We start from the raw sequence: 11841 nt of genomic DNA on the forward strand, positions 1-11841 counted from the left end.
GTCTTAACCTGGGGGTCGCACTCCTGCTCCCCCACTGCACACGGTCCCTTCTGTTTTGGTGGTGGTGTTTTTTTTGTTTTGTTTTTGTTTTAGTTTTTCAATAACCTTCAGCTTTTTGATAGCATTGGTAAGATCTTTGGTGCTCAGAGGAGGAAGCTGACAGATTCCTATAGCAGCATTCTCTCATATGCCTGTCTTCAGTCACCCAAAATTGATGAGCCCCAGTCCTTCTGATCCCTGAGCAGTGGCTTTGAGAATTTCTGCTTGTTCCCTGGGAGCAGCTGGCCGGCCTGAGTCCCTGCTGCTGGTCACCTCTTAAACCAGATCATTGTGGCTCAGAGGCAACAAAATCAGAAGTGTGTCAGTTCCTCCTTTAGTGAGTTTCACTTCTGCCAGTGTCTTAGAGCCAGATCTGAGTTCGAGGCCAAGTGACTTCTTCTCCGAGCAGGTGGCCTGTCCACTGGTCCTACTGCAAAGCCTGTTAATGTCATTGAGCTGCTGCGAAGATTAGCTCTAGGTCTGGAAGCATTTGGGAAGCTTTCTGTAGCCCCATGTTTACCTTGAAGGCGGCCTCCCCCATGCTCCAGAGGCTGACAGCAAGGAGCTGGTTTTAACGGACCCAGGGAGGAGCCAAGCATCTCCTTACCGGGCCTTTCCCTGTCCCCACGTCATCATGGGTGCCCCTATGAAGGCTACCAGGGTTCTGTCATGGCCTAGATCTAGACTTCCTAACATGGGAACTATTGGCATTTTGAGGCTGGATAATCCTTTGCTGTGGGTCTGCCCTGTGCACTGTAGGACCCCACCTCCACCTGCTGAACACCAGCAGCACCCATGGCAGAATGCCTCTACACATGACCTGAACATGGTGGGGAGACCCAGTTAGTTCCCCAAATTAGACACTCTCAATTGTCCTTTAGCCAAGTGGTAAATGCAGGAGGCGCTAAGACTTTGGCTGATTCTGTGCTTCTTCCAGGAATGGATAAATTGGGGCAGATCATCTCCTTAGGACAGTTCGTCTACCAACAATGTGAAGACATGAAATTCTGCCGCAGACAGTGCCAGCGCCTCGGGAGCCGCGTGCACAGCCTGCTGCAGCCGCTGCAGATGCTTCAGGCCCAAGGGAAGCAGATCTCGTCCACTGAGGTCACGACTGCCCTGGACCGCTTCCAGGCCATCCTGGAGAAAGCCAAGGGCCAGATAGAGGAATTCCGCCAGAAATCCAGCATTTACAGGTTTTTCACCGCAGGCCAGGACAAAATTCTTTTCAGGGAAGTGAACGAGCAGCTGAGGGATGTTTGGGAGGCACTCTCACTGGTGCTTCAGGTTGACCAATGGATGCTGGTGTCTGGGGGTAGCCAAGGAGCATACTGGCAGCGGGAAGATGAGCAGGATGCAGAGGAAGACTGGCGAGTGATCCAAAGGCGGAGAATGGGTAAGTCGGGTGCTCGTATATGTGTATGTGTGTGCGTGCCATACATATGTGGGCTTTAGGTGGTTGCAGTCGGGGATGGGGACATTTAAGGTAACAATGATGAAGGAGTTTGAAGCAGCTGTGTATTCTTGTAACTCAAAATTCCCAACATACCTAGTTCTAGAAATGGTGGGAACTGGTGAAATTCAGGGTGAAGGAGCATTTGAAATTGCACAAGCTTGCATCTTCTAGCTTTAGGGTCTTTTGTCACCCTGCACTGGAGTGAAAATAATCCAGAAGTAAGAAATAACCAGTCAGTTAAGTAAACAGGAACGAAGTGCAGCGTGCCCAGAGCTGTTCTGGGTGTTAGGGATGCAACGCAGAGCGCATAGACAGGACCCCTGCTCTATGAGCTCCCAAGTCTGCTGATGGAGAGCTAAGGAAATGACTGTATCTAACAGCAAGAAAGCTCCTGAAAGAGAGACATGACATGCGAAGACATGACATCCTGCTAACTCTCTGATGGGATGATTTTTCAAGTTATTTATTTACTTGTTTTTGTCTGAAAGCAGAGACTGACAAATCTTCCAATCACTGGTTCATGCCCCAAATGCCGCACTTTGAGTGGCAGGAACCTAAGTGCCTGAGCTATCCGCTGTTGCCTCTAGTGTGCAATTAGTCAGGCAACTAGAGTGAAGAGCAGCACCTGCACTCCGTCAGGTACTCCACTGTGGAATGCCCACTCCTGAGATGACATTTACATAGAAGGAGGAAAAGTCAGCCAGGTGGCCATGCGGGAGATGAGCAACTTGGGCAGAGAAAGCAGCAGGTACAGAGGCCCAGAACAGGGGGCAGACGTGGGCATATGCAAGGACCAACCAGAGGCCAGGCTGCTTGGACATACTGGCAAGGGAAGAAAGCCAGAAGACACGGGAGCTGGAACACGCAAGTCTCCATGGGCAATAGGGGAAAGCAGATTTTATTTTAGGAGTTGAAGGAAGCTTGGGGTGAAGCTCTTTCCCTGTGGGCCTGTCATGGTTTAGTTTGTATTAAAAGAAAATCACTGTGGAAGGCCATGGATGAACAGTTGTTCTCAGGTCCACAGATCTGTTCAGGTGCTCCTGCTCTCACGTGGGTTTGCCTGGGCTTGCCTCCAGGCCCCAGGGCTGCTTGGAGTCTGTCTATGTGTCCTGTCATATCACTACACAAAGGTCTGGGCACGGTGACACATTGGGGAGGCACCAAAACCATTTAAAAACCATAGCAACTAGTGAGCAACAGTAATTCTGACCACTATCCAGATACTCCATTGTAGCACACCAGGTTATGCTGCTGCCTGCAATGCTAGCATTCCTTATGGGTACCAGTTGGCATCCAGGCTACTCCATTTACTATCCAGCATCCTGTGAATACACCTGGGAAAGCAATAGATTATGACCCAATTATTTAGGCTCCACCACCCATATAGGACATGTGGATGGAGCTCTGGGGTTTAGCCTGGTCCAAGCCATATCATTGCAGCTCTTTGGAGCTGAACCAGCCAGTTGAAGACCCTCTCTTTCTCTCTCTCTCTCTCTCTATAACTCTGCCTTTCAAATAAATTTGAAAAAAAAATAGCATCATTTCAGTGGTTTTCATTAGCATTTGGTTTTGATTCACATATGGTTTCCATTAGCATTTCAGTTTTGGAATATTTGCCACCCTTTCCCACCCCCTGCAGACAATGAAGATGTGATGGCTTCACTGAGGCGGTTGGAAATCAACATAAAAGAGATCAAGGAAACTTTAAGACAGTGTAAGTTACTATACACTCTGCTGCTTCCAGCTGCTAAACTGGAAGTCAGCCATGTTTGCTCCTGCTTGCCTACAGGTTTGGGCGGGTGTTCTATTGGGCAGCCCTGATCCCTGACATTTGAGGGAGGCTTCTCAACCAGCCAGGTGTCTCAGAGCTCCTGGCAAAGTGCTAAATGCTTTCTTGGTGAGCATCACCAAAGCTCCAAATCATTGGCTGAATTTCCATGAAGAATTTAAAATAAAATGCAGAATGATCCTTCATTCACCTCCTAAGTCTATTGAAGGCCAATGTCTTCCCAGAGCTGCTGGCCTTGGGCTGGAGGGAGGAGAGGAAGGAGAACCAGCGAGTGCACAGCCACAGTGCTGGGCCTCAGTACTGGGCCTGCGCCACCCCTGTCACTCCCAGGTCCAAAAGGAGGAGGCCAGAAGCCAGGAGCTCCAGGGCTAGGCGGGAAGGTCCTGTTTGGCCAGCTCTGCTTCCTGGCCTAGAGCTTCCCGCCCTCAGGGTTGCCACCTCACTTGGGGTGAGTTGTTTAGCTTCTTGACCGTTTTAGTTAACGCCTTCTCTCCCTGGGCTGAGGTCAGACTCAAGGAGACCGACAACGCCAGTGACGCCCCCAGAACCAATCAAGGAGATTCCGAAGGTGCAGCTTTGCGCCTCCCCATGGAGCCTGCTGAGGGAGGATGGATTCAGCACACTGTACAAAGGAGAGTATCACAGATCCCCGGTGACCATCAAAGTCTTCAACAAACCCCAGGCCATCCCTGGGTGAGTCAACTGGGAGATTTGTTGGCTGTCGCGGTGCTCACTCTTTGTATATTCCCAGGAGAGAAATGTCTTCGCTTGTAGATAGGGGAATCCCCAGGGTTGGCTCTGTGGCACCACAGGTAGAGTCACTGCCTGCAATGCTGGTAACCCATATGGGCACTGGGTTTGAGTTCCATATACTCCACTTTCCATCCAGCTCCCTGCTAATGGCCTGAGAAAAATAGCAGATGATGGCCCAAGTGCCTGGATCCCTGCTACCCAAGTGGGTGACCTGTCTTTGGCCTCACTTAGGCCTGGATCTTGTGGCCCTCTGGTTTTAAATGTATTTACAGTGTTTTGCTGTCAATAATGTAATCTAATTTTTTTTTTTTTTTTAAAGATTTATTCATTTTATTACAGCCAGATATACACAGAGGAGAGACAGAGAGGAAGATCTTCCGTCCGATGATTCACTCCCCAAGTGAGCCGCAACGGGCCGATGCGCGCCGATCCGAAGCCGGGAACCTGGAACCTCTTCCGGGTCTCCCACGCGGGTGCAGTGTCCCAATGCATTGGGCCGTCCTCAACTGCTTTCCCAGGCCACAAGCAGGGAGCTGGATGGGAAGTGGAGCTGCCGGGATTAGAACCGGCGCCCATATGGGATCCCGGGGCTTTCAAGGCGAGGACTTTAGCCACTAGGCCACGCCGCCGGGCCCTGTCAATAATGTAATCTAATTTTAGAGCATTGTCATCAACCCCCAAAGAAAGATGCCCATAGTAGCAGGTGCTTCACATTCACCCCCACCCCCCACCATCTCCACTCCTAACCAACCACCAATCTGTCTTTATAGATTTTACCTGTACTAGACATTTAATACAAAAGGCATAATACAGTAGTATGTGTATGTACAGGTGTTTGTATGTGTGAATGTGTGCCAAATAAAGCATTACAGTATAAAACAGTAGCATCAACTTGACATTTCAGTTTTCCTAATCAAACTTGACTATATACCATAAACATATCATTCTATCAGACTGCTTGAAAGGGATTGACAAGCCCCAGTACTGTTTTCAGAGATGCTGTAAGGCTAATTCTGCTGCCCAGTGCATCCGAGGAGCGCCACGGGCTGTTCTGCACTGCACCTGTTCTCCCATCCTTGGGAGATGCTGGAGAACCTCTTAGCCCCACCCCCATCTACACACCAAGTGTTTCCAAGAGGCCTTTCAGTTCTCAATTCCTACATTTTATTTTACCCTATAGATTAGTGAGACATACGTTCAATAATGAAATCAGAACCATGAGGAAGTTTGATTCTCCCAACATCCTGCGGATCTTTGGGATTTGCATTGATGAAACAGGTAAGGAGGTACGTCTGGGGTCGGGGAGGCTTCTGGTAGTTCGGAACATGCTTTCTGGGTTTCAGTTTGTCACATTTTTTGGAGAACAGCCAGAGTGGAGCCCACATATGGTCGTTATTGTCAACTTTAATTGCCTTTGTATCTCAACATGCAGGTTTCCATCCTTCAGGAGAGTAAAATGTCACCTCTGGGATTGGTTCACACTCCTGCACTCACGTCTCCTCCTGGGACCTAGGGAGAGCTTGCTTAGGTTCTTAGGTGCTTTGAGTTGTAGTGAAATATGGTAAAACTGACCCAAGTAGGAAATCTTTCCGAGGCCATCCTTGGTTTAGATCACATATAAAAATACATTGACCTTCTAGAAGCTTTTCCATAATGCAGAGCATGGAGTCCCAGGGTAGAGAAACACTTTCAGTACTGCATATTTTGCTGTGGCTGTTGTACCCATGCGAGGAGGTGGGGAAGCCAGCCACGGGTTGAGAGATGTGGGAAGTCGTGGCAGAGCTGAGCATTCCCATTGGGTGAAGCGGAAAGGCAGACAGCAGGCAGAGGGAACTCTGAGTGGGGCTGCCTGGTTGCTTCCCCGCAGTGACTCCTCCTCAGTTCTCCATCATCATGGAGCACTGTGAGCTCGGGACCCTGAGGGAGCTATTGGATAAAGAAAAGGACCTGACGTTTGGCGTGCGCTTCATCCTGGCCCTGGAGGCAGCCAAAGGCTTGTACAGGTAGGTGGCCGAGGTGGGGATAGGATGCCAGAAGAACTGGCTGACACTGTCTCCCTTGTGAGGGCCCCATAGAGGACGAGAGAACAGGCCTCCGGTGGCCTCCCTGCCATCTGTTGATTTACTGTGAGCTCCAGTAAAAACATCTGCGATAGCAGGAGGTAAGGGCCTACCCAAGTGTACCCAGCTCCAAGAACTGAAGAATTAGGGTTCATGTCCATGCTGCCCTTGCTGCTGGCTGGACCCTATTTTAGTGTTGCCGGATTAGGTGAATAGAAACACAACAGACCCAGTTAAGTTTAAATTTCAGATAATCATGTTCATAACGAATAGCTATATAGCATGAATATGTTCTACATACTGTATGGGGCATCCTTCTCTTGGATTCCAGAGAGACCAAATTCCAGACAATCAATAACTACTTTTCTTTTGTATTATTATGCTAGCATGTGATTTTGACACATACTTAGAGTAAGAAAAAAAAAATCTATTGCTTCCGTGGCACTGGTGCTGAGTGTGGCTGTCCTGTACTCTGCAGCAGCTCCACTTCCTCTCCCATGCAGAGTCTGTAGTTCTGGGGGGGGTCACAGGTTTAAAAGATCTGTCACTCTCAAATCTGCAAGGTTTTACCATAGCCACACTGCCACCAGTTTTGTTTACTCAGCAGCTTTCTTTAAGTGAATTCATTTTTTTTCTAATCTAAAGAATGTTTTTTTAAAATAGAACCCTTCCTATTAAGACTGTGAATTGAAAACCAGGGTCGCTTGCCACAAATAGATGACCCCCAGTGACTCCCTTCCAGCCCGGGGAAGGGAGCTCTGTGTGGGTCAGGCCGGTGGCAGCTCGATAACCCAGACCCCATCTTCTTTGCACAGAGGATCTCCAGCAGACCCACAGAGCTGTTAAGGACAGTCAGAGAGATGGACATGAAGAATACATTTTTCCTCGATCATGGTCCATACCACCATACCCCATGCTTCTGGGGCTGTCCTGTCTTAGGGGTCAGTAGAAATCCCAGAGTTAATTTCTTTTGGACTCCATAACTTCATGAGCAGCAACTTAGGGTGCCACAGAGGACACCACTGCTGCCCCATCCAAATGGCCTCCCAGCCTCTCTGGCTGCCTGCAGTCCCCATGCCCCAGCCAACATGCTTTGCTGCTATGAGCTGGAGGTCGCTGTGCTCTGATGACAACCAGTGAGCCATGGGCTTTGGAGCCCTCCACTCTTCCAGACAGCTGGAGGTGCCCTGGAGTTTAGTACTGACCTGTCCCTGCCCACCACCAGCCCTTCTGCTATCCATAGCTGTTGACCAGGTGGTGTTGGACAGCTCCGCTTCTATGTGTTGAACAGACCCTGAGGCAGAGCAAGCACCATAGGTCCCCTCACACCAAGGTCATCCAAGGCTGGGACTTCACCTGGGATCACATCCTTGGTCAGTTTTTCCTTTTTATTTTTCTTCCTCCATTCCCTTACTGGTTTCTCCAAGTTTATTTGTTTATCTGAAAGGCAAGCATTACAGAGGTAGAAAAAAAAGAAATTTTCCATCTGTTGATTCATAACCCCAAATGACTATCGTGGCCCCAAGTTGGGCCAGGTTGAAGTCAGGAGCCTGGAATTCCGTTGAGGTCTCCTGCAGGGACCCGAGCATTCAGGCCGTCTTCTCTTGCTTCCCCAGAAGTATCAGCAGGGAGCTGCAATGGAAGTGGCACATCTGGGAGTCAAACCAGTGTTCATATGGGATTCCAGCATTATAGGCAACTGCCTGACTTTCTGCACCACAGTGTTGACCCCTCTAATTTTTTTTTTAAATTAATTTACTTGCAGCAAGAGCTCTCTCATCCTCTGGTTCACTTCCCCAGATATGCACATCAAACGGGGCTGGGCCAGCTGCAACAGGAAATGCAATCCAGATCTTCCATGTGGTTAGCAGAATCCCAATTGCTTGAGCCATCATCACTGTCTCCCAGGGTCTGGAGGCTGGAGTTAGAAGCCAAAAACAAATATTTTAAAAAGTATTTATTTGTTTGAATGGCACAGTGAGAGAGGAATAAGTAGGGAAATCTTCCCTCTATCAGTTCACTCTCCAATTGACTGCAATAGCCAGGACTGGCTCAGACTACAGCAAAGAGCTAGGAATTCCATCTTGGTTTCTTGCCTGGGTAACAGAGGTCCAAGGAATTGAGCGATCTTCTGCTGCCTTCCCAGGAAGCTGGGTCAAAAGTGGAGTGGCCGGGACTCGAAAGCAGCACAGTAGCATGGTGTGGCAGTGTTGCAAGCTGTGACTTAATCAGCTGTTTCACAGCACTAGCCCCCAGAGATGGGTCTTAAACTCAGGGACCTGATAAAAAACATAGACATCTTAACCAGTAGGTCATAGGTCTACCCTGGTGTACCTCCTTCTTCTCCTCCTTCTTCTTTTTAAGGTTTATTTTTATTGGGAAAGCAGATTGACAGAGAGAAAGATCTTCCATCCACTGGTTCACACCCCAAGTAGCAGCAATGGTCAGAGCTGGGCTGATCTGAAGCTAGGTGCCAGGAGCTTCTGGGTCTGCCATATGGGTGCAGGGTCCCAAGGCCTTGGGCCATCCTCTACTGCTTTCCCAGGCCACAGGTAGGGAGCTTACAGGATCCTAGCAGATGTGAGGCTAGGATTTAGCCAACCCTGACCGAGGGCCTGCTTCTTGGAGAATTCAAGTTAAAGTAGGAATTATGATGACTACCCAACCTGACACCTGGAACCCATCCATCTAAACTTGCATTTAAGTTAGTGGGTACCCCAGCCTCACATTCTAGTAGCACAGGAATCCCAGGTGTGGTCTGACCAGGCAGCCTCACCTTTGAGTACCTTGTTCTGCCCAGCACTTTCCAGGACACGTGCCTAAGAGACACCTTTGTCCTCTCGCCCTGAAGTGTTCCCTAGCGCCAGATCCCACATGGCCATGGCATGCATTTAATATACAATTAACAGACTGTACCTATCTGTTTTCCGGTTTTCCCACCTGTCTGTGGATTGCTACTCCGGAAGAAAGGCATGGTACCAACTAGCCTTGTTGTCCTGGTAATGGCTGTCAAGCCCCCCAGACCCACAACAGTCCGTGCGGAGGTCACTTACACTCTCTGCCTTTGATCATGCCAGGCTACACCATACAGAAGCACCTGAACTCCACAGAAATATCAGCAGCAGGAGCTTTCTGGTAACCAAAGGCTACCAAGTGAAGGTAAGTGCGCCTTCCGTGGGACTCTTGGTCACTTCCCCTTAGACACCTGGGCAGCACTTCTGAGTCCGTGCAACATGCATCAGGGCGTCTTTTTTTTTTTTAATATTTATTCATTTTATTACAGCCAGATATACACAGAGGAGGAGAGACAGAGAGGAAGATCTTCCGTCCAATGATTCACTCCCCAAGTGAGCCGCAACGGGCCGATGCGCGCCGATCCGAAGCCGGGAACCTGGAACCTCTTCCGGGTCTCCCACGTGGGTGCAGTGTCCCAAGGCTTTGGGCCATCCTCAACTGCTTTCCCAGGCCACAAGCAGGGAGCTGGATGGGAAGTGGAGCTGCCGGGACCAGAACCGGCGCCCACATGGGATCCCAGGGCTTTCAAGGCGAGGACTTTAGCTGCTAGGCCACGCCGCCGTGCCCAATTTTATTATTTTTAAAAGAATGTTTCCCCTATATATTAAAAAAAATTTTTTTATTGGAAATGCAGATCTACAGAGAGGAGAAACAGAGAGAAAGCTCTTCCGTCTGTTGGCCCACTCCCCAAGCTGCCCCAATGACCAGGGCTGAGCTAATCTAAAGCCAGGAGCCAGGAGCTTCCTCGGGGTCTCCCCATATGGGTGCAGGGTCCCAAGGTTTGGGCCATCTTCGACTGCTTTCCAAGGCCACAAGCAGGGAGCCGGAAGCGAAATGGAGTACCTGGACATGAACTGGTGCCCATGTGGGATCCCAGTGCTTGTACGGCAAGGATTTAGCCATTGAGCCATTGCACTGGGCCCTGTCTCAGGGTGTTTTTATAGAGGAAATCTCTGTGTTCCTATTGGCTGATGCACTAGAAGTTGGGCCTATCACATCCACCGGTAGAGTAGCCATACGGACAGAAGGCACCCTGGGAAACAAGCTGTGTGGAGCCCTCCGCCCTGGCTTCCCGCACTGTTTCTCCCTAAGCTGCCTCTCTATCTAGCTCGCAGGATTTGAACTGAGCAAAACCCAGACTTCCATCAGTCGGGAAATGAAGGGGAATAAAACAGACCGAGTGAGTGCTGCAGCGTACATCTCGCCTCAGTGCCTGGACAACGTTTTTCGTAAATATGACATAAAAGCTGAAATATACAGGTACGTTCCTATGCTTGTGCAGATTCCAGCTCAGAGGATCTGGAGTGGGAAGCTGAGTCATGCTTCTTCCTGGGGGAGCATCTTCACTCGGCACTACACAACGGAAGTGGGTGGCCACCAGAAAATTGATTGTGTTTTCTAGAAACACAAGTGGGGCTGAGGAAAAGGCCCCACAACTAGCTGGGGTGGTTCAATTTCTTGATTTTCTTTTAGCTTTGGAATCGTCCTGTGGGAAATCGCCACTGGGAGGATCCCATTTGAAGGTGAGGAGTGTGAGGGCAGTGCGGCCAGTCTGCCCCCTGCACTTTGTCAGCTGGTGTGGAACTCCATGGGTTGGTCGGTGGTGTTGCTGGAAGCTCTGGTTTCCTTCCATACTCAAACTCCCTGGCTCTCTCTCTAAAGGTTTGTTTATTTGAAAGGCAGAACTACAGGGAAGAGGGAGAGACAAAGGATACTGTGTCCATTGGTTCTCTCCCCAAATGGCTGCAATGAAAGCCAGGAGCTTGGAAGTCCATCTGGGTCGCCCATGTGGGTGGCAGCGGCCCAAGCACTCACCTGGGCCATCTTTCCCTGGCTTCTCAGGCGCATCAGTAAGGCGTTCAATTGGAAGCAGAGCAGCTGGGACTCAAACTGGCACTAGTTTGGGATGCTGATGCGTATCGAGAGCAGTATGTTTACTCCTGTTCTCCCATCCCCATGCCAGGCTGTGATTCTAAGACTATCTACCAGCTGGTGGTTGTGCAACGGCAGCAGGAGCCGCTGGGAGAAGACTGCCTCCCGGTGCTGCAGGAGGTGATTGGGCAGTGCCGGGCCTACGAGCCGGCAGAACGGCCCTCCATGCAGGGTAGGTGCTTCCTGGTGTCAGGGGCACGGGCCACCTGCTGACTTCACATTCGCCATATTGCCTCTTCATCATCTCCGCGGCACTGCTTCTCAGCCAGGGTGACTTTTGCCACCCAGGGAACATCTGGCAATGTCTTAAGACATTTCAGGTGGGGGCAGTGGTGTGGGGACATACTACCCTACGCTCGTCTAACTTTTTGTTTGTTCATTCGCAGAAATCATAGAGAAACTGTCTACCTTCACTAGCTCATGTACTGAAACCTGAGCCATGGATGCCCTGGATGTGAAGCTGGAAGACACATGAACTGGACATATCTTTTACATCCTTCGCCATCAGAGAAGCTGAGCATTGTTCCAAAGAGAGAACAATGCAGTTCACACAGCACACATCCCACTCCCAGTGAGACTGCCTAAACGCACTGTGCTAAGTGTTTCACCACAAGAGGGCGTCCATAACTCTTGACCATGTGACTTTCTGGGGCCTCCCATCAAGTGCAGCAGCCTGTTTTCCCCACACCACCATTGGAATCTGGCCTGGCCTTTTGACTCACGTTTTGGCCACCATGCATTGTGCTGATAGGCTAACTTCAGGCTAAAAGTTGCAAAAAAAAAAAAAAAAAATTCTT

The 11841-nt window shown here is 49.8% G+C and overlaps 1 protein-coding gene across 1 annotated transcript; it reads left to right on the forward strand.

The window, feature by feature from the left end:
- The first annotated feature begins 553 nt into the window (after positions 1-553).
- MLKL (mixed lineage kinase domain like pseudokinase) lies at positions 554-11552 on the forward strand. The gene is made up of 10 exons (XM_004584193.2): positions 554-1435; positions 3135-3209; positions 3794-3977; positions 5218-5315; positions 5905-6040; positions 9175-9256; positions 10221-10372; positions 10586-10635; positions 11076-11216; positions 11431-11552. Exons 1-10 carry the CDS (start codon positions 979-981, stop codon positions 11478-11480), a joined length of 1425 nt encoding a protein of 474 aa, XP_004584250.2. The 5' UTR covers positions 554-978; the 3' UTR covers positions 11481-11552.
- Positions 11553-11841: the final 289 nt, after the last annotated feature.

This window comes from Ochotona princeps, chromosome 16 (assembly GCF_030435755.1).
Source record: "Ochotona princeps isolate mOchPri1 chromosome 16, mOchPri1.hap1, whole genome shotgun sequence".
NCBI lineage: Eukaryota > Metazoa > Chordata > Mammalia > Lagomorpha > Ochotonidae > Ochotona > Ochotona princeps.